We start from the raw sequence: 23,558 nt of genomic DNA, 5'->3' as shown, positions 1-23,558 counted from the left end.
GCATAGATCCATGAGGTTGATTCCTGGGATGTCCGGACTGTCTTACACAGAGACGTTAGAGAGAATAGTTTGTACACGCTGGAATTAAGGAGATTGACAGGGGCTCTGAATGAAACATATAAGATTATTAAGGGATTGGACAAGATAGAGGCAGGAAATATGTTCCAGATGCTGGGAGAGTCCAGTACCAGAAGGCATGGTTTGAGAATAAGGGGTAGGTCATTTAGGACAGAGTTAAGGAAAAACTTCTTCTCCCAGAGAGTTGTGGGGGTCAGGAATGCACTGCCTCGGAAGGCAGTGGAGGCCAATTCTCTGGATGCTTTCAAGAAGGAGCTAGATAGGTATCTTATGGATAGGGGAATCAAGGGATATGGGGATAAGGCAGGAACCGGGTATTGATAGTAGATGATCAGCCATGATCTCAGAATGGCGGTGCAGGCTCGAAGGGCTGAATGGTCTACTTCTGCACCTATTGTCTATTGTCTATTGACATGAAATTGATGTGGTACATATAGACTTCCAAAAGACATTTGACGAAGTGTCACCTAGCAGACCTGACCTCAATATTGAAGTTCGTTGGAATAAAGGGGATATTGCACACTGCGTCAAAAATTAGTTAAATAACATGAAACAGGAAGTTTGTACTTAGAGAAAGGAATTGTACATTGCAGACATCTAAAGAACCATTATTCTGTTTAATATTTACAGTTTTTACGAAGGAATTGAACTTGGATACAAATTCCAGATTTGCAGAATGTAACAAAATTTGAAGGCTCACTAACAAATAAGACAGCAAACCGAAGAGATATAGACAGTCCAACTGAATTGGCAAGTAGATGGCACTTGAAGTTTACTGCTGGGAAATGGAAGGAAAATGGAAAGCAGCAATATGAGAGGCAGAGTACTATTTTAAAAGGGGTATAAGAACAAAGTGATCTGATTATATACAATATGTGTACATTCTGCTAAATTTGGGTAAAAAAGTATATTAGATACTAGGCTCTATAAACCAAGGCATAAAGTGCAAGAACAAGAAAGTCATGAAGGAACTTCATAAAACTTTGATCTCATGTCCCATGCTTTACGATGGCTTTAGAGAAGTGAAGAAGAGATTTACTCAAATTATTCCAGTGATGAAGGATATTAGTTATTCAGATAGAAAGCAAAAACCTGGTTGTTCACTGGAACATATGAACTATGTGGGATTTTGATAGTGATATTTAAAATCACAAAGGGTATAGAAAGACTAGGTAAAGCAAAATTGTTAACATTGCTGAAAGGCCAAAGGAAAAGTTATGGAAGTTATTGGCAAAAGGAAAATGTTGACCTGAGGATTCATTTTAGGTATTTATTAAGTGGTAGGAATCTGGAATGCATTGCCAGTGGAGAACGATTCAAATATGGTTCAAATGAGAGCCAGCTGAGTATCTGACCATGCAACTTAGAACAGTACAGCACAGGAACAGGCCATTTGGCCCAAAATGTTGTGCTAAACTATCTGAAATGCAAATCAAAAACACCCAAACACAAATCTATCCTACATACACAGTCCATATACATCCATCTTCCTTATATCCAAGTACGTATCCAAACACCTCTTAAAAGCCTAAATGTATTTGCCTCTATCACCATGTCAGGAAGCACATTTTAGACATCCATGAGTGAAAAACAATTGCAGGGAGAAGAGATGGAAGAGTGTATTGCAGAAGTGCTTTTACAGAGGGCAGGTCCGGACTTAATGGACCAATTGGTTTTCCTCTATACAGTAGCTATTCTATGATTCTGAGATTTTTATATAAGTTTTAACAGATGATTCTTTTTAGATGTTGATGCAATATTTGGAATTATAAGTTCTCATGTTTGAATCTTCCTCTGGGCTTGTCCCAGCCTCTGTACTAACCTGCAGTCAGGTGTCCTTCATTTTTCTCCATTTCCATTCCCTTGATTCTGGTGGTTTGCATATCCCCAATTTACTTCACACCACCATTGAAGGTTTTGTGGTCCATTATCAAATAGCTTTGTTACTGCATTGATTGCATTACACAGTTTTTTTTTGGATGAGATACTCCAATGAGAGAGATTTGAGGAACCCCTGGAGAAGAGCAGTTAACCATGAGGCCTAGTCTTGGTTTGACTGACTCCATTCTCCAATTGCTCCTAAATGACCAAGGCTGACTGAGATGAACCTGAAGGACTGAAGGATTGAGAGAAACTGCACTATCTGAAAATAATAATAAGGGAAAGGAGGAAGAGAGAGAGAGAGAGAGAGAGAGAGAGAGAGAGTGAGGAAGAGAGAGAGAGAAAAAGGGAGAGAGAGTGTTTGTGAGAGAGAGAGAGAGAAAGAGAGTGGGGAGGGAGAGAGAGAGGAAGGGAAAGAGAGAGAGAGATCTTCACATTCTACTTCAGCTCTTTACCCTTATTCCTGTTACTTTATTGATTAATCAGACCACACCAATTTTGACGCTACATCTTACCTGAAGTTGGACATTGAGTTGGACAATGTTATAGTCATGGCAGTGGTGCTGGGAGGTGTAGGAGGACCAAATTCATGATGACCAGGGAGGGTGTGTGAATGGTACAGACTGTGGTTTCATGAAGGCAACATCAAATGATATAGAGGTAAATACTGTAATAATGTCTTGCGGAACAGAAAAGTGTGATTGCTGCAAGCTGGACTTTAGTGCAAATTGGTAACATCAACTTCACTGTTGGGGTGCCTACCAGTGTGAGCTCACTTACTTCATACTGGACAGAAAGTAAATACTGTATGAGGAAGAGAATAACTTGCAGTAGGTATCTATTACTGAACTGCTTGTGTGGGCCAAATGATTGCAAGATAGCGCAAGTGAACCACGGCAACTTTCTGTGGACTACAATACTTCCAAATAGACAGGATCTCTTTTGAACTACTCTCACTGCAATCTGCAGCGTGTAATTTCTCTTTAAGTAATGTACTTCTAAATCGACGTAATGAACTACAGATTTCACGATCTGCTAAATGACTCGGCAGACCAAGCAGGTACAGCACCTTTACGCAGAAGAAGGTTCATCACCCTAGCCGGAAGTGTGGCGGGGAGTGGGACTCCAAGTTAGGCTAAAACCCAGAGGAATATGATCCCTCTACCCAGCATCTGAGGGCATGACTACTATATTGGAGGGAAATGAGACATTGCTGTGCATTATGTGTGATCAAGACATGGCCTACTCCCAGCATGCCAGAAATGGTGATCAGAACTAAAGGCATCAATATACACAGGATGGAGCAAACTACTGCTTTGGGAAAGGCGAAAGATGAAGGTGTGTGTTTCATAATTATCTCTCAGAGGTGATTCAATGTGGCAGTTTTGCTGAACTCCAACCTTGAACATTTAGTGGTCAAATGCCATCTGTACTATTTACCTAGGGAGTTCTCCATAATCCTAACCACAGTTTACATCCCATCAGTGGCTTTCAATAATCAGGTGTGTCAGACACAGCATGATGCCATCTCCAAACTAGAAACAGTCTAACCAGATGCATTTCAAATCATAGTTGGGGAATTCGACCCTGCATAATTACCATCAGCTTATTACCAATAGCACCAAATGTTCCAATATCCTTGACAACTGCTATATTGAGATAAAAAATGCCTACCATTCTGTGTCCAGACCACATTTCAGTAAATTGGATCACTTGGCTGTCCTTCTCCTTCCTACCTGCATACAGGCAAAGACTAAAGAACAAAGCTCAAGAGTAGGAAAATGAAGAGGTGGTCACAGAAAGCAGCGGAATGTCTATTGGATTACCTTGGGTTGGTGGACTAGGTCGTGTTCAAAGATTCATCTGCAGATCTGAATGAATACATCATTTTTGTCATGGACTTCATTAAAACGGTTGTAGATAAGTGTGTCCCCATAAAATCATTTCGAGTCTTCCCCAACCCGGAGCCTGGATGAACTATGAGATATGCAATTTGCTGAGAGCCAGATCAGAGACGTTCAAATCTGGTTACCAAGGAAGTTAAATGAGGCCCAGTACAATCTCTGGAAAGCCAACTTACAGGTGAAGTGACAATTCCAGACTAAACCTGAATCAACGAAAGATGCTCTACAGAGGCTTGATACAGGGCTTGAATGATATTACCTTTTATGAAGTTAAATCAAGAGAAATATCCAACAACAGATCTTCACTTCCAGATGAGCGCAATGTCTTCTTTGCTCGCTTTGACTGTCAAAATGTGAAGGAACCATCATGGACTCTCTCAGTCCCCGATGATCCCCGATGCCTCTGAGGCTGACAGGCAAGCAGCCTTCAGGGGGGTGAACCCATGAAAAGCATCCAGCTCAGACAAGGTACCTGGCCAAGTACTAAAGGTATATGCTAATCAATTGGTTTGAGTGTTCACTGAGATCTTTAACCTCTCACTTCAGCAGTCTGAGGTACCCACCTGCTTCAAGCGGACTTCACTTATACTGGTGCCTGAGAAGAATATGATAACCTGCCTTAATGACTGTCGTCCACTAGCACTTCCATCCACAGGGATGAAGTATTAAGAGAGGCTGGAGATGAAACATACCAACTCCTGTCAGAAAAGCAACTTGGATCTGCTTCAATTTGCCTAATGGAGCAACAGGTCCACAGCAGAGTAATAAGAGAAATAAGAAACAAATGAGCTGAAAAAACAAGTGAATCATAAAACAGCAGCAGTAACCAATATCAAAATGATTTGTTTGGAGATTCACAAGAGGTTTGTTTTTGAGAGTTTCAAGAGCTTTTGCAGTGTGGCTTGGAGTGCATGGAAAGCAAATAGAAACATAAAAAACCTACAATAGAAACCCCTGGGTCCACAAAGCTGTGCCGAGCATCCCTACCTTAAGACTACCCAGGCCTTACCCATAGCTTCTATTTATCTAAGCTCCATGTAGCCATCCAAGAGTCTCTTAAAAGACCCCATCGTTTCCGCCTCCTCCACCACCGCCAGCAGCCCATTCCCCGCACTCACAACTACGGCATAAAAAACTTACCCCTGACATCTCCTTTGTACCTACTTCTAAGCACCTTAAAACTATGCCCTCTTGTACTAGCTATCTCGGCCCTGGGGGATAGCCTCTGACTATCCACACGATCAATGCCTCTCAGGTCACCTCTCATCCTCCGTCACTCCAAGGAGAAAAAGCCGAGTGCACTCAACCTATTCTCATAAGGCATGCTCCCCAATCCAGGCAACATCTTTGTAAATTTCCTCTGCACCATTTCTATATTTCCACATCCCACCTGTAGTGAGGTGATCAGATCTGAGCACAGTGCTCCAAGTGGGGTCTGACCAGGGTCCTATAGAGCTGCAACATTACCTCTCGGCTCTTAAACTCTATCCCACAATTGATGGAGGCCAATGCACCGTATGCCTTCTTAACCACAGAGTCAACCTGTGTTTCAGATTTGAGAGTCCTATGGACTTGGACCCCAAGATCCCTCTGAACTACCTCACGCTTATCTAGGTTGAACTCTATCTGCTATTTCTCAGCCCAGTTTTGCTTCCTATCAATGTCCCGTTGTAACCTCTGACAGCCCTCCACACTATCCACAACATCCCCAACCTTTGTGTCATCAGCAAATTTACTAACCCATCCCTCCACTTCCTCATCCAGGTCATTTATAAAAATTACAAAGTGTAGGGGTCCCAGAACAGATCCCTGAGGTAGACGACTGGTCACTGACCTCCATACAGAATATAACCCATCTACAACCGTTCTTTGCCTTCTGTGGGCAAGCCAAATCTGGATCTGCAAAGCAACGTCCCCATGGATCCCATGCCTCCTTACTCTCTCAATAAGCCTGTCATGGGGTACCTTATCAAATGCCTTGCTAAAATCCATATACACTACATCTATGGCTCTACCTTCATCAATGTGTTTTGTCACATCCTCAAAAAATTCAATCAGGCTCATAAGGGACAACCTGCCCTTGACAAAGCCACACTGACTATTCCTAATCATATTATGCCTCTCCAAATGTTCATATATCCTGCCTCTCAGGATCTTCTCCATTACTTACCAACCACTGAGGTAAGACTCACTGGTCTATAATTTTCTGGGCTATCCCTACTCACTTTCTTGAATAAGGGAATAACTTTTGCAACCCTCCAATCCACCGGAATCTCTCCTGACCTCATTGATGATGCAAAGGTCATTGTCAGAGGCTCTGCAATCTCCTCCCTTGCTTCCCACAGTAGCCTGGGGTACATTTCATCCAGTCCTGATGCTTTCCGAAAGCTCCAGCACATCCTCTTCCTTAACATCTACATTCTCAAGCTTTTTAGTCCACTGCAAGTCATCCCTACAATCGCCAAGCTCCTTTTCCGTAGTGAATACCGAAGCAAAGTAATCACTAAGTACCTCCGCTATTTCCTCTGGTTCCATACACACTTTCCCACTGTCACACTTGATTGGTCCTATTCTCTCATGTCTTATCCTCTTGCTCTTCACATACTTGTAGAATGTCTTGGGGTTTTCCTTAATCCTGTCTGCCAAGGCCTTCTCATGGCTCCTTCTGGCTCTCCTAATTTCATTCTTAAGCTCCTTCCTGCTGGCCTTATAATCTTATAGACTCCTATCATTATCTAGTATTTTGAACCTTTCGTAAGTTCTTCTTCTTGACTAGATTTACAACAGCCTTTGTACACCACGGATCGTGCACCCTACCATCCTTTCCATGCCTCATTGTAACGTACCTCCACAGAACCCTACGCATATATCCCCTGAACATTTGCCACATTTCTTCCATATGTTTCCCTGAGGACATCTGTTTCCAAGTTCCTGCCTGATAGCCTCATATTTCCCATTACTCCAATTAAACATTTCCCTGATTTGTCTGTTCCTATCCCTCTCCAATGCTGTGGTAAAGGAGATACAATTGTGATCACTATCTCCAAAATGTTCTCCCACTGAGAGACCTGACACCTGACCAGGTTCATTTCCCAATGCCAGATCAAGTACAGCCTCTCCTCTTGTAGGCGTATCTACATATTGTGTCAGGAAACCTTCCTGAACACACTCTACCCCATCTAAACCCCTTGCTCTGGAGAGATGTCAATCAATATTCGGGAAATTAAAATCATCTCCCACCACAGCAACCCTGTTATTATTACCCCTTTCCAGAATCGGTCTCCCTAACTTCTCTTCGATGTCCCTGTTACTATTCTATAAAAAACACCCAGTAGAGTTATTGACCCCTTCCTATTCCTAACTTCCACCCACAGAGACTTCATAGACCATCCCTCCATGACTTCCTCCTTTTCTGCAGCCGTGACACTATCTCTGCTCAACACTGCCATGCCCCCACCTCTTTTGCCTCCCTCCCTATCCTCTCTGAAACATCTAAAACCTTGCACTTGAAGTAGCCATTCCTGCCCCTGCACCATCCAAGTCTCTATGGTAGCCACAACATCATAGCTCCAAGTGCTGACTCATGCTGTAATCTCATCTGCTTTATTCATGACACTCGATATACAGCAGCATCACTAGCAAGAAACAAACTGCAGACACTGGGAATCCGAACAACACACACAAAATGCTGAAGGAACTCAGCATGCCAGGCAGCATCTATGAAAAAAAGCACAGTCAATGGTTCGGGGGAAACCAAAATGCTGCCTGGACTGCTGTGTTCTTCCAGTATTTTGTGTGTGTTACACAGCAGCACAGACGGAAACTGTAGCAAACTAGGACATCCAAGAAGGAGTTGATCTAATTATCAATAGTTGGTCTAGTCTACACTACTCTGGCTTTGTATAACTCCTTGGATTATGTTCATTTTTCTCAGCTTGTGTATAGTGTAACTGTCATGACATCTGAATGTACTGATTCTAATATTTTATTCTCACCATTTGTTTGCATTACAAATCACTTTAGCATCAAGCACTACCTCATGATGGTGCCATATTGCTGATTTTCTGTTTACCAAAGCCTTGATGGCAAACTGTGACTGGTTGGACTTACATTCAAGGGAAAAGAAGATGGTCAGCTACTGGCCTGAGATGTGACCAGGACTGGATTGGGAGTGGTTGAACTTTGGGATGGTAAAGGGGTGCCTTGGTTTTTGGACACATTGCTTATGGGAGTCAGTGGGATTGGGAGCTGGAGACAAGCCATTGATACTGGATTAGGATTACAAGTAGTCCAAGTTCTTGTTGCTCTGAAATAGCGTTGTTCCCCTAAAACTAATTGTAAGCAATTCATAGATTGAGTTCTATTACCCCACTAAGCAAAGTTATTGCTGGCTTTCACAAGCTGTAAATTACCTGTGCTGATGGCAGGTGGTATGGGGATATTCTCAGTGTTTTGCGGGATGCTGAGCAGGTGCAGGTCCAGCTCAGAAAGACCCCAGTGGTTGTCAACCTGAAAACTCAGTTTGGGGGAATATGCAATTTGACGCAGTTCACTGGCCTCCACTGCCCCCACACCAATGCTGAATGGCACCACCCCAGCTTGCTTTAGCTCTTCTGAAGGCCGCTTCACGTCATCCTGTGACTTTCCAGAGGTGATGAGTAACAGTATTTGTGAGATGCCCAAGTGCTTTCTTCCCCCACCGGACTTGCTGAAGACGTTCCTCCTGACGAAGTCCAGTGCTGCTCCCGTCTTGAGCTTGCTCCCACCTTTGAGCTGCAGCCTTTTGACTGCAGTCAAGAGGTCCTCTTTAGTTGAGTAGGCATTCAAAGGAAATTCAACCCTTACGTTGTCACTATATTGCACCACTGATACTTGATCTTTGTCCTGTGCAATATTGAAGTTTTGGATTAAGTTGATAATAAGGTCTCGAATTAAATAAAACAACGTTCCCACATGTGAAGAACCATCAATAAGGAAAACAATATCTCGCTTATGGCCTGCAATATGAAAGAAAGAGTAATTATTACCAAAGGCTACCCAGTGATGTCGCTCTTACTTCATAAAACTGCTTGTTCTGTTAGCTCCCAGAAGGCCATGAAGTAAAAATTCTTGCTTTTATGTCCTTTCATTTCTTATTTCTCTCTTTTCCTTCCCAATATAGTATGTAACCGGAAATACAGAGGGTAACTCAATGGGTGGGACATTCAATTGAAAATTACCCTTTATCATTTTCCCTTTGCAGCAAAATTCTGTGGCATCCAACCCCTTCAGCCATCTTCTTCCAAACAGCAAGCTGCTGCTCTGATTTCTCCCTCAGTACTGCCAAGAATAGTATCTCCCTCAATGGAGCAATTGATGCTATTAATGATGGTGGTGGAAGAAAGGGCAGTCTTCATTCTTAATAATACATACGCAACACTGGAAGAACTCAGCAGGTCAGGCAGCATCTGTGAAAAGTTCTTAATAAACCATAAATAATGTTAATTCCAAAGAAACCTCTTTCTATTTATTCCACTTTGTTCTATTTATTTCACCATCATTCCCACTGTTGTTTTCTTCCTCCTCATTCATTATAATCAAAGTAATATTTCTTTATTTTTTTATTCTCTCCTTTCTTATCATTTTCATTCTCCATGTAACATTGTTCCCTATGAGTTTCTGGCACTGAGTCTGGCTCTGTGACTCAGAGGGGAGGGGAGAAGAGGCAAGCTGTGTTGGTAGGGGATTTATGAGTTGGGGGAACAGAAAGGAGTGTTTGTGGACAAGAACAAGATTCCTGGATGGTATGTTGCTTCCTGGGTGACAGGGTCCAGGACATCTCAGATTGAGTCTTCAACATTCTTAAGCGGGAGTGTGGGCAGCTAGAGGTTATGTTACCAATGACAGGTAGGAAGAGTGACAAGGTTGTGTAAAGTGTGTTCAGGGAGTTAGATGCTAGGTTAAAGACACAGCATCTAGGGTTGTGATCTCAGGATTGCTAGCCATGTCATGTGCTCGCAAGCCAGAAATGGGAAGATCAGACAGTTAACATGTGGCTAAGGAGTTGGAATAGGAAAGAGGGTGTCTGATTTTTGGATCACTGGGCACTCTTCTAAACAAGGTGGGTTCTGTACAGCAGGGTTGATTTGCACCTGAAATGGAGAGGGACTAATACCTTAGTTGGAAGGTTTGCTGGTACTGCACGGTGGAGGGTGGGAAGGGGGAAAGGGGACTGGGTTTAAACTAGATTTGCAGGCGGATGGAACTGGAGTGCCAGTAAAAATAGTGGAGAGGTTGTGGGGACAAATGTTGTTAAGACCTCTGACAAAGTCAGGAATCAAAGGTTGAGCATGGTGCAACTAATATTCTGAGCTGCATAGATTTCAAATCAGGAATTATTGTAAGAAAGGCAGATGTGTTCAGTGCATGGATCAATACGTGAAATTATAGTATTGTAGCCATTAGCGAGACTTGTTCACTGGAGGAGCATGACTGGCAGCTCAATATTCTGGGGTTCCGTTGCTTTAGATGCAACAGACCAGAGGAGATTAAAGGGGAATACAGGGTGGGGAGGCATTGCCAGTCAGGGAAAATGTCATAGCAGTGCTTAGTCAGGAATTTACCTAGTGAGGCTTTAAAGGTGAAGCTGAGGAATAGGAAAGGTATGATGACATTAATGGAGCTATATTATAGACCATTCTGCAGGTTGCAGACTGTTGCAAGAAACATAAGATTGTTATAGTAGGTGATTTTAACTTTCTGCATATGACCTGGGACTCCAATACAGTAAAAGGACTAGAAAGGCTTTGTCAAATGTGTTCAGTAAAGTTTTCATAATGAGTACATAGAAGTCCCAGTGAAGGTGCATGTGACTTTGGATCTGAGGCAGGACAGGTGGCAGAAGTTTGTGCTGGGGAACAGTTTGCATCTAGTGATAATAATGCCATTAGTTTCAAAGATTGGTCTGGTCCGTGGGTTGATATCCTATATTGGAGAAAGGCCAAATTTGATGGTATCTGTATGGATCTAACAAGTGTGGGTTGGGACAGGCTATTTTCTGGCAAAGGTGTACTTGGTAAGTGGGAGGACTTCAAAAGTGAAATTGTGAGAGCACGAAGATTGTATGTGCTTATTGGTATAAAAGGTAAAGATAAGAGGTTTAGTGAAAGTTGATTTTCAAGAGATGTTGAGGCCTCCATTAAGAAAAAAAGAGGTGAATAGCAAGTATAGGCAAGTAGGAATAAATGAGGTGCTTGTAGAGTATAAGAAATGCAAGAGACACAAATCAAGAGGGCTAAAAAAGTCATGAGGTTTTCCCTGCAGACAAGGTGAAGTAGAATCCTAAGGGCTTCTACAGATATGTTAAGAGCAAAAGGATTGCAAGGGACAAAATTGGTCTTCTGGAAGATCAGAACAATAATCTATATGTGGAGCCAATAGAGATGGGAGAGATCTTAAATGGATATTTTTTTTACACTTGTATTTATTCAGGAGACTTACACATAGTCTATAGAAGTGAGCAGAACAGCAGCGAGAACATGGACCCAATACAGATTACTGAGGAAGAGGTGTTTGCTGTCTTGAGGCAAATTAGGGTGGATAAATCCACAGTGTCTGATTAGGTGTTCCCTCGGACACTGTGGGAGGCAAGTGCAGAAATTGCAGGGGCCCTAGTAGAGGTATTTAAATCATCCTTAATGACAGGTGAGGTATCAGAAAGTTGGAGGTTAGCTAATGTTGTTCTGCTGTTTAAGAAAGGCTCTAAAAATAAACCAGAAACTTATAGGCCAGTGATCCTGACATTACTAGTATGAAAGTTATTGGAAGGCATTCTCAGGGACTAGATATATGAGTATTTTCATTGGAAGGGATTGATTAGGGATAGTCAGCATGGCTTTGAGCATGCTAGGTCATGTCTAATCAATATTATAGAGCTTTTGGAGGAAGTTTCCAGGGAAGTTGATGAAGGCAAGGCAATGGATGTTGTCTACATGGATGTTTTCAAGGCATTTGACAATTTCCCACATAGGAGGTTGGTCAGGGAGGTTCAGTCACTTGGCATTCAAGATGATGTAATAAATTGGATTAGACACTGTCTTTGTGGGAGAAGCCGGAGAGTGGTAGTACATGGCTGCCTCTCTGACTGGAGGCTTATGACTAGTGGAGAGCTGCAGGGATCAGTGTTGGGTCTGTTGTTGTTTGCATCTATATCAGTGATCTGGATGATAATATGGCTAACTGGGTCAGCAAATCTGTGGATGACGCCAAGCTTGGGGATCGGCAAGCCAGAGTATCAGAACTTGCAATGGGATCTGGGCCAGCTGGAAAAATAGGCTGAAAAATGGCAGATGGAATTTAATACAGACAAGCAGGGCTCACTCTACTGAGGTTGGGTGGGACTTCAACTAGAGGTCATGGATTAAGAGTGAAAGGAGAAAAGTTTAAGGGGAACATGATGGGGGAGTTTCTTTACTCAGAGGGTTGTAAGGGAATGGAACGAGTTGCCAGTCCAAGTGGTGTATGCGAGCTCGGTTTCAATGTTTAAGAGAAGTTTGGATAGGTGTATTGGTGGCAGGGGCATGGAGGGCTATGGTTCAGGTACGGGTTGATGGGAGCAGGCAGTTTAAGTGACTCAGCACTGGCTTTATCAGCCAAAGGGCCTGTTTCCATGTTTGACTTTTCTATAATTCTATGATTCTAAGTTCTTTTCCGCTCCTACAGTGCGTTATGTTTTCTGTTTATTGATATGCTTCCTACCTTACTCAGTAGTACTTTCTTGACAAGGTACTTTCTGTTATGTTTGCATTTTTACTCCTTGGCACTTACATTGAATATTTCTTTCATACCTTTTAGTTCCCTTGGTTTGGGGTATTTCTGTGCTCAGTTTCTCTCTCAGTGATTCTCAGTGATGTTCCTTTTTCAGTCTCTATGGAAAGCTTGTTGCTTTGCTACCATCATTTTCCCAAGTTCCTCACCTGTGTCACCACAGACACATTCCTTTCCATGGAATTTAGTGAGTTACTGAAATGAGTCACTAAACAATTTGCTGCTACTCGGGCTAGGCTTTAATTACTCCTTAATGTGGCTATTCCTAATGTGTGAGCCTTAGCTGCGAGTGTTGGCAAGCTAGTATACCTTGAAGGATGGTGCAGTATGCTGTCGGATTAATATCAGCTCAAACTGGCAACATTTCACCTCACTACACTGCAGGCTCCTTAAGCCAGTGCACTTAGAGTCTGTGTCATGACGTCTGAATTGGTTAGTTCATACATTTGGTGCGGAAAGGCAGTTGAAAATTAATCAAATATACCTTCCTTAACTCCAGCTGGCATTTTAATGACTTCAATGATGAGGGTCTTCAAGGGCTGAAGCAGCTGATCCTGGATCTCATGAAGTGACTTGAAGTCTTGGACCGCAAACAGCAGTCTGGGAGAGTATGCAATCTCCCGCAGCTCGTGGCCATCTGCATCTGCAGCGCCTACGACAAAGGCAACGATGGCAGCTCTCTTCAATGCATCTGCTGCCTCCCTAACATTGTCTTTTGACTTTCCAGAAATGAGAAGGACCAAGATCTGTGGTACATTGGTGGCTCGCCTGCCCCCAGCGGCCCTGGAGAAGACGTTCTCGATGACATGCTCTATTGCAGCCCCCGTGTTCAGCCCTCTTCCACCTACTGGCCTCACATTCTCCACTGCAGCCAGGACATCATCTTTGTTCAAGTAGGCATTCAGGGGAAACTCGACTCTTGTCCTGTCACTGTACTGCACCACCGCAACGCGATTCATGTTCTCCCCGATGTTGAGCTGTTCAATGATGCCACGGAGAAACTCTCGGACAAAAGGAAATGAAGCAGCAGTTCCCAATGAGCCATCAATCAAGAACACAATGTCTCGTTCCTGGGTATCAACGTTTTCTACTAAGACAACAGCCATTAGTTTTGCAGTTAAGATACATCCTTAAAAATGCATTGGTGAAACTTGAACTAAATTTCTTTTTGCTTCCTCATCTATACTAAGTTTCAAAGTCACACTATATGAATATAAATCCCTTTAATCTGCCAGGAAAAAACAAGAGCTGAGGGTATAGGCTTAGATTGTATTCTTGTATTCCATGCAAAACACCGTAGATCAGCCACACATTCAATTTGCAATGGGGCATATTTGCACCATTATTTGATTGAATGGGAAAAAAAGCTGTCAGATGAGTAAAAATACTAGCTATATCTATACCTGTCTGAGTTAGAACTCCAGGAACAGAACTGTATAGCGAGGAAATATTTACTCGAGTAACCCTGGTGTCTGTGATATAGATTGCCCCATTTTTCTAACACAGTACGGTTTTTCAATGAACAATGTTCTTTATAATGAAATTTACTTTAGCTTTTACTTGTAGCCATCAACTATTTCCTCAGCAATTCTTAAAAAGGCATTTAGCACAAATTTGGATAAAATAATTTATTCTACTATTAATGCTCCAATGATCTTCTTGGTGACCTTTCTTAAATCTGTCTCTTCTCTTAATTAATCTGATGTCCTTTGACATTACGATGTCCGTATATTTCTCTGAAGAAGGTGGGCCTATTAAACCAGCCTGCTCTAGATACCTTTTTCTTCAAGTATTATCTGCTTTGTATTTCTATCACACTTCATCGGGCAAATAAATTCAGAGTGTGGCGAAATTGAATAAGTACATATCTCTACCACAAGCTGGATGATGGACCTTTGTTCTGCATATTACCAGACTATTCATCCTAACTGAAGCTTGCAAAACCCACCAGCTTAAGCGGAACTTCTCTTTGAAAACTTTCAGAAGTGACAGCCTTACTTCTTACAAACACCACTGTGTGATGTACTCATCGGCTAATTAAACTTTTCTATAATATTTACCATAATGAAATATAACTCAGTAGGATGGAAGAGCAATTTGTGCCATGAACGGTCTTGCAAGGAAGCGTCTATAGGGCTGAACTCCCTAATTTAGGTGTTTTTGTACATTGGATGGGGGTGGGGGAGGATTGATGGTAGGAGCAGCGGCTGATTGAACTTTTCAAGACAATAAAGGGAGGTGATAAGGTAGATTGAGCAGTGGACAGATCCCATGAGCAGCACAGTGGTGCAAACAGTAGAGCTGTTGTCTCACAGCTCCAGGAATCTGGAATCTGGAATCTGGAATCAGGATCAAACTTGATCTCCTGAGTGTGAACTTTCCACATTCTCCCTGTGACCACCTGAGTTTTCACCAGTGCTCTGGATTCTACCCACGTCCCAACAATGTGCAGGTTTCTAGATTAATTGGCCATTGCAAATTGCCCCTTATGTGCCTGTTGCTGGTGGAATTTGAGGCTTATTGGAACATGAGGAACCTGATGAGGAGGATGATAAGGACATTTGCACTACACGCTGCATCCGTAAAGGAAACAGCATTATGAAGGACCCCATGACCCCATACAATCTCTTCTCCCTCCTGCCATCTGGGAAAAGACTCCGAAGCATTCGGGCTCTCCCGACCAGACTATGTAACAGTTTCTTCCCCCAAGCTATCAGACTCCTCAATACCTGAAGCCTGGACTGACACCTTGCCCTACTGTCCTGTTTATTATTTATTGTAATGCCTGCACTGTTTTTGTGCACTTTATACAGTCCTGTGTAGGTCTGTAGTCTAGTGTAGCTTTCTCTATGTTGTTTTTTTTACGTAGTTCAGTCTAATTTTTGTACTGTATCATGTAACACCATGGTCCTGGAAAACATTGTCTCGTTTTTACTGTGAACTGTACCAACAGTTATGGTCGAAATAACAATAAAAGTGACTTGACTTGATAAAATAGTCTAGTATAAAATGGGTACTGGATGTTTGCTGAAGACTCAAAGGCTGAAGAGACTATTTCCATGCCATATCTTTCCCTGGTTCTACAGCTTTATGAGAAGGAGAGCACTTCTGCAGGTTGGACATTCTATTAATAGAGAATATAGTCTAAGAATTAGAGCCAGGTCTTCAAGCTAAGGGTGGAAGAGGTTTGAAAACTTCATTTTTGAATGGCAAATGGTATGCTAATGTTGGTATTATTGCTAATTAACAAATTTTAAACAAAGGAGGTGAACAAGGAGTAGGTCACAATTACCCATAATCCTATTGAATACTGGGTAAGGGTTGAAGGATTGATGGCTTTCTCTTGTCTGTGTTCCCAAGTATTCAGGGAATAGAAATCACAGGTGCCTCAGTGGTTCCTAATAATTTAGCATTAAGATTAAAATTAGCTTTATTTGTCACGTACTGTACATCGAAGTATACAGTGAAATGTATCGTTTGTATCAAATCAAATCAGCAAGAATCATGCTGGACACCGTGCTTCACCATGTGTGGAAGTGTCACCATATTTCCAGTGCCAATATATCATGCCTACAACTCACTAGCACTAAATGTACATCATTTTGGACTGTGGGAGGAAACCAGAGCACCCAGAGGAAGCCCAAGAGGTCGCAGTATATAGAACATTTAAAGTTCTTACAGACGGTGTCAGGAATCAAACCCCGATCTTACAACAGGCATTGTAAAGCATTGTGTTAACTGTTAAGCTACTGTGCTGTCAGGTTTCACAAGATATTTTGTCAAATTACAAAGAATAAAATTCAGATACCATTGAGAGTCTTTACTGTTGGCGTTTCAGAAATTATCCTCACACCGGATAGAGTTGATAATGGCAACAGCACATCCTGCTTAATCTCTGGAAGTGATTTAAACTCCTTCACGTTAAAAACCAAACCGGGTTCTACAGCAGCCTCTTGTAGTTGCTGTTTTACTGCATTCTTAGCTCCGATGGCTAAAGTCATCACACCAGCTCGTAGCAGGGCATCTGAAGGTGCTTTGACATCATCCCTTGACCGTCCGCCTGTAATAATAATCAAAAACTGTGGAACACCTTCTTCTTTTCTGCTTCCTGCGTATTCAGTGAAGAAATACTTATGAACGTAATCCAGGGCTGCTCCAGTCTTGACCTCTTTGCCACCTCTCAGCTTGAGTTTCTTTACATTAGCAATGAGTTCATCTTTTGATGAGAAGGTGTTTAGATAAAACTCGGGCATTGCAGCATCACTGTACTGTACAAGGCCTACTTGCACTTTGTCACTTCCAATATCCAGGGACTCAATTATACTTATGATAAAGTTGCAGATGGCTTTTAGATTTCTGTTTCCCACATGAAAAGATCCATCAATTAAGAAAACAATATCTTTCTTGGCTGCTTCGGTTACAACTAAAAAGAGAATTGCACATGAATAATGCTGTAAATTCCAGGTATGATTTACTCGAACAAAGAAGCAGTAAAGTTACGCTAATTTCTCAGAGATAAGTCATTAAGGCATCAACACCTGTATTAAACTGATAAAAGGAGACAGGAAGCATCAGAGTTAAGTTGGCATGTTGCAACTATACAAAATGTTGGTTACACTTCATTAGACTTTCGGGCACGGTCCAAGTCACCATACAACAGGAAAGATGTGGTAGCAGTAGAGAGATTGTAGATGAGATGTAGTTATAAACATGAGTTAGTTTAAATTGGATGTATTTTCACTGGGACATAGAAGACTGAGAGGAGTTTACAAAACTTTGAGAGGCAGAGATGTGTAGTCAGATATTTTTGTCATATGAGGCAATCGAGAACTTTGGGGCACAGGTTTAAGATGGGAGAGGATAAATTTAAAGGATATGAGGGGTAAGTTTTTCATTTGGGGCCAGTGAATATCTTGAAGGAGCTGCCAAAGCAGGTAGAGGAGGAACATACAGTTACAATGTTTAACATGCATTTGGACGTACTTATATGGGAAGAGGAGAGGGATGTGGGCCTAATGCAAGCAAGTGGGATTAGAATCGAAAGGCACAGCAGCCAGCATTATCAGATAGGACAAAAGGCCCCATTGTATGGTGTGTGTTTCTACAATCCTATAAATTCAACACATTTCAGAGGCTCAACGTTCAGCAGTGCAAGCATTTGACCAGTTCTGGCAAATTCAGAACAAATTAGTTTGGGGAAGCGTTACTCTGTCATTCAACCTAGACTTGTTCTGCTCCAGCACTGGACAACTTTGTATTCTACAGCTCTGCTTCCAGTGAGTCCAGATTGTGCTCCACATCCCAGGAAAATGGGCAGCTCATTTTGCCAACAGCCTTTTTGAAATAGCCCATATCAATGGGTTTGCAGTAGAATTGTATAAAAGAAAAGAAACAATGACAGATGTAACAAATGAGTTCACTGAAGTGGGATTGGCCAGTGAAAATAAACAATCTTTCTCTGATTCTTAATTGTCTTTTAACTGCCAAGATCATGTTGCATTTGACTAAAGCCTTGTCCTTGCCCCCCCCCCAATATAATCAGATAACCTCATTAATCTTTTTGTAGACCCATAGGTTCTACTGAGCTAAAGGGCTCACAATATGAAGCGTAGAGAGAAACATGTGGCTATTAGATCTTAGCTAGTGAATCCTGATTCTGACTCATAAGAGTCAAAGAGTTGTAGAGCTCAGAAATTCCCCTATCAGCACACCACAGCTATGCAGCCCTATCTGCCCATCTACACTTACGCTATTGTTCCACATGACATCATACCTTCCTGTGCCTTGCCTAATTTGGTGTCTAAAGTCTCTTAGGCACAATAATTGTATCTGATTCGATCACCTCCTCTGCAGAAAATTCCTGAGGAAAAAACACTTCCTGAGGAAAAAAAACATTTTTCTCAAGTCCCTGTTAAAATTCTTTCCTCTCACGCCCTTCCATTGGAAAATGATTTTGATTATCTACTCTATATGTGTTTCTTATAGCTTTATATACTTCTTGCTTATCAGATTATCCTTAGGCCCCATCATTTCAGGGAAGATGAGCCCACTCTATCCAAATTCCTCCCCATAACTAAAGTCCTACAATCCAGGCAACATCCTGTTGAATCTCCTCTGAACTCTCCTCAACGCATCCATATCGGCGTGGTCACGTATCGATTAGCATAATGTCATTACAGCACCAGTGACCAGAGTTCAATCTCACACTGTCTGTAAGTGTTGGTGTGCTCTCCCCATGACTGCATGAGCTGCCTCTGGGTGCTCCAGTTTCCTACCTCTTTCCAAAGATGTACGGGTTCGTATTTTAGTTGGTCACATGAGTGTAATTTACAGTGCCAGCCCATTGGGCCAAAAGGGCCTGTTACTCTAAACTAAACTAATAGTAAATAAGTATCCTTTTATTTCATCTTTTGTTCATATTTACTTACTTGTTGTAAATTATAGGCACTAATTTTTGTCTTGCTCTCTACAACTGCCGGGAAACAACAAATTTCACAACATATACCAATAGTAACAAATCTGTTTCTAACTCTGATTCTATAATGTGGCAACCAAACTGTACATAATATTCCAAGTGCAATTTTTTGTAAAGTTGCAACATTCTGCCTCAACTTTTATATTCTATGCCCAATTTATGAAGGCAAGCATGCCTTTTGCCTTCTTCATCACACTGCCCACCTGTTTCATCTCTTTCATGAAACTTTGACATCTTTTACAGTTTGTGTTGCCCAAGTCTACATCACTACCTCTAAATATCCTTAAGATTCAAAGGAATTTAAAAATAGTTGAGATAGATTTAAATAACTTAAAATAAAACAAGTCATTTACCTTTACTTACCTTTTCTATCCAGACAGTGGACACTATTCAAACTGCAGTAATGGGCCAGATACAAAGTGTATCCAACCCCTCAGTACAATATAACTGAACTCTGATCTGGACTTGGGGGTTGAGCTCAGTAGCAGAATAAGGTGGTCATTATCACTTGAGGCGCAAATATCAGGGGTGCAGAGTTGGGTGCAATGCTGTTAATTCTATGAAAGAGGAGTAAAGTTTCTCCTTGTGCCTGCTCCACATTTTGAATGTCATTGGGGCATGTCAGACCTTGTGCTCAGTTCCACTTTCCTGTCCCAGATTCAGCCATCCTCCCATATGAATTAAAAATCTAACTTGGTGTTATATTATTCAGCCTTCCACAGTTCTCTGGGATGGAGAATTCCAAAGTTTCACCAGACTCTGAGGGAAAAAAAAATCCTCATCTCATATGGTGACGTCTTATTCTAAAATTCTCTCTTAATTCCAGGTCTTCCTACGAAGAGAAACATTTATCTCACTACCCCTTCTCAGAATCTCACATTTGTAAGGTCACCTTTCATTCCTCTGATGTGTATAATAGGCACAGACCCTTCAGTTTTCACCCCCTAAAAGATGCTAGGAAGCATGATAAAGGTGTATAAGATTTTGTGAGGCATTGTTGGTGTGGATAGCCAGAAGCTTTTTCCCAGGGCTGAAATGGTTAACACGAGGGGGCATCGTTTTAAGGTACTTGGAACGGGGGTTGATGGCATAGGTAAATTTTTCACACAGAGAGTGGTGGGCATGTGAAATGCACTGCCAAAGAAGGTGGTAGGGGCGGATTCAGGACGGTCTTTTAAGAGACTCTTCGGTAGGTACATGGACCTTAGAAAAACAGAGGGCTATGCAGTAGGGAAATTCTAGGCAGCTTCCAGAGTAGGTTACATGGATGGCAAAGCACTGTGGGATGAAGCGCCTGTTATTGTGTACAGTTCTGGTCACCTGACTATAGGAAGGATATCAGTAAGATTGAAAGAGTGCAGAGAAGATTTACTAGGATGTTGCTGGGCCTTCAGGAGTTGAGTTACAGGGAAAGATTGAACAAGTTAGGACTTTATTCCTTGGAGTGTAGAAGAATGAGGGGGGCATTTGATAGAGGTTTACAAAATTATGAGGGTTATAGACAGATTAAGTGTGAGTAGGCTCTTTCCACTCAGACTAGGAGAGATAAATACAAGAGGACATGGCTTTAGGGTGAAAGGGGAAAGGTTTAGGGGGAACATTAGGGGATCTTCTTCACTCAGAGTGGTGGGAGTGTGGACGAGCTGCCATCTGACGTGGTAAATGCGGGCTCACTCTTAGGTTTTAAGAATAAATTGGATAGATACATGGATGGGAGAGGTCGGGACAGCTATGAACTGGGTGCAGGTCAATGGGACTAGCGGAATAAAGTTTTGGCATAGGTTAGAAAGGCCGAATGGCCTGTTTTCTGTGCTGTAGTGTTCTATGGTTCTAATGTGCTATAGATTTCTATGTTCTATGCTCTATTCCGGGATCAACCTGCTGAACCCTTCTGATTGTCTGTAATGTATACTGCCTTTAATTAGAACATCAAAAAATACACAGTGCTTCAGGTGTGGTTTCACCAATGTCCTGTTGAGTTGTAGCAAATCCTCCAAACATTTACTGCTTTTCTCCGGGTCTGTCTGCTAAAGAAAAGCACAGTCCCTGTCCACAGCCAGAAGGCAGAAACTAACGGTTTCCCTCCAGTTTGACATGGCTTTTATTCCATTCATAGAGTTTCTCAACTATTTTTCTGGAATACAATTATTTTCCATGGGAGAATGCAGCATTATAAAATAGCATCTGTAGCAAAGAAGGAGAGCCATTCCCAACAATTAGAACTGGAGCAGAAAGCAAATCCTGGATTCACAAACACAGGAAGATCTGTAGATTCTAGAAGTCCAAAGCGACACACACAAAATGCTAAGGAAATTAGCAGGCCAGGCAGCATCTATGGAAAAGAGTAAGCAGTTGACATTTCAGGCCAAGGCCCTTCATCAGGACTGGAAAGGAAGGAAAGAAATCAGAACAAGAAGGTGAGGTGGAGGAAGAAGCACAAGGTGGCAGGTGAAATGTGAAACCTGGAGGGGGTGAGGGGATAAAGTAAAGAGCTGAGAAGTTGGTGAAAGATATAAAGGGCTGAAGAAGGAGGAATCTGATAGGAGAGGACAGAAGACCATGGAAGAAAGAAGAAAGGGAAGGGAGAGGAGCACCAGAGGAAAGTGATGGGCAGGTAAGGAGATAAGTTGAGAGAAGGAAACGGAAACAGGGAATGGTGAAGGGGGGGGGGGGGACAAGTACCAGAAGTTCAAAAATTTGACGTTCATTCCATCAGGTTGGAGGTTACCCAGATGGTATAAAAGGTGTTGCTTTTCCAACCTGAGTGTGGCCTCATCATGGTAGTAGAGGAAGTCATGGACTGACATGCCGAAATGGGGATGGGAAGTGGAATTGAAATGGGTGGCAATTGGGAGATTATGCTTATTATGTCAAATTCATCTCTGCCATTCATTTTTGGCTGTTTCTGACCATACATCTACATTGTGGATAGATGCCTGTAGCAGTTAGAGGGAGCTGAACAGCTCTTTACCAGAAACAATGACCCTATTAAGACACAACACATTGATCATTTTTACACAATTACAATAGGATGAATATTACCAAGAATTTTTGCAAAAATTACGGTCAAAAGAGGCTTATTGGCTTTCACCTTAACCCCTAGTCTAAATGGCTATATCGCTGTAACTAAAACAAAAAATGATGAAAATGCTCAATGGGTTAGGAAACAGCTTTGATAAACAAAAAAAAATAATATTTCAAGTTGCTTATTAATTGCAGAAGACTTTAGTTGCAATTATCATTTTACAGAATATTAGTAGTGTTCAGAAAGGAGATTACTTAGAGTTATGATATTTCTATTTACTTAATTAAGTGTAAGAGAGTTTAACTAAAGCACAGCAGTTCAAAAATCATTTACCTTTGGTGGTTGGAGATATCGGCAGGACAGAGGTTTGTGTCACACTATCTAGAGTTGACGAGGGGAAAAGCGCATCCCACTCTGTTGCTTGTAGGGAACGTATATCTTTCATATCAAAAACCAAGCTGGGGTCCAATGTAACCTCTTGAAGCTGTTGCCTTATGGCATTCTCAAATCCAATGGCCAGAGTTTTAATGCCAGCTTGTGAAAGTGTTTCAGAGGCTTCCTTTACATCATCTCTTGATTTTCCACCAGTAATGAGAACCAGAAATTGGGGAACACCCTCTTCCTGTCTGCTTCCTGAATATTTAGTAAAGAGATACTTTAGAACATATTTCAAGGCTTCTCCAGTCTTGAGAACAGTTCCACCTCTCAGTGAGAGTTTTCTTACATGAGAGATTATTTCATCTTTTGATGAGTAGGTGTTTAAAAAGAACTCAGAGTCTGACAGATCACTGTACTGTACTAGACCTACTTGTACAGCATCACTTCCAATGTCAAAGGCACCAACTGTTTTTATGATGAAGTTCTGGATAGCAGGTAAATTTCTTCTTCCACTTTTGTATGATCCATCAATAAGGAACACAATGTCTTTCTTGTCCACTACTGACCAAATAAAATACACAGTTACTACAATATAATATCAGCGACATCTGAGATATTAAATATAGGCATGCTTTCTTCTTAATTTGAAAGTAATCTGTTTCTTAAGCTTTGAAAATAACTCTTCTTTGAAAGCTTAAAACACAAGCCACATGGACTTGCTGTTTTTATAGCTATGCTCATTCCCAATAAAGACAGTTGTGGTATGACTTGAAATGCATTGGTATTTGGGCATCACCTGCTAATGTCATGAACTTTGTAATCAGTAATCACTCAGCTCTTGGGCCAAACAGGTGGCTGATTCCTAGCAGGAAGAACTTTTCAAGTGTTGCCCTGTATGAATCTGAACAGGCAGACAGCTTAATTAGGCATGTCCTGATAAGTAGTATTAACATGCCAATAATTGACAGCAAATACTAACGACAACAAGGGGAAATCAAACCAAGTACCCTTG

The 23,558-nt window shown here is 41.7% G+C and overlaps 1 protein-coding gene across 3 annotated transcripts in view; it reads right to left on the bottom strand.

Moving 5' to 3' along the window:
* LOC132392752 (collagen alpha-3(VI) chain) overlaps positions 1-23,558 on the bottom strand; it is a 69,919-nt gene that overhangs the window by 5,551 nt on the left and 40,810 nt on the right. Inside the window, exons 5-8 of one of the 3 annotated variants that reach the window (XM_059967061.1) lie at positions 22,502-23,107; positions 16,477-17,091; positions 13,153-13,758; positions 8,276-8,860 (exon numbers count right to left, since the gene is read on the bottom strand). In XM_059967061.1, coding sequence (XP_059823044.1) covers positions 8,276-8,860; positions 13,153-13,758; positions 16,477-17,091; positions 22,502-23,107 — 2,412 coding nt within the window. The remainder of the gene's footprint in view (positions 1-8,275; positions 8,861-13,152; positions 13,759-16,476; positions 17,092-22,501; positions 23,108-23,558) is intronic. The other 2 variants (XM_059967062.1, XM_059967063.1) reach the window with 2 other exon arrangements.

The sequence above is a fragment of the Hypanus sabinus genome, chromosome 4 (genome assembly GCF_030144855.1).
Source record: "Hypanus sabinus isolate sHypSab1 chromosome 4, sHypSab1.hap1, whole genome shotgun sequence".
In the NCBI taxonomy this organism is placed as follows: Eukaryota; Metazoa; Chordata; class Chondrichthyes; order Myliobatiformes; family Dasyatidae; genus Hypanus; species Hypanus sabinus.
The sequence above is the reverse complement of the archived record's forward strand: the minus strand, read 5'-3'. Positions and strand labels throughout refer to the sequence as shown.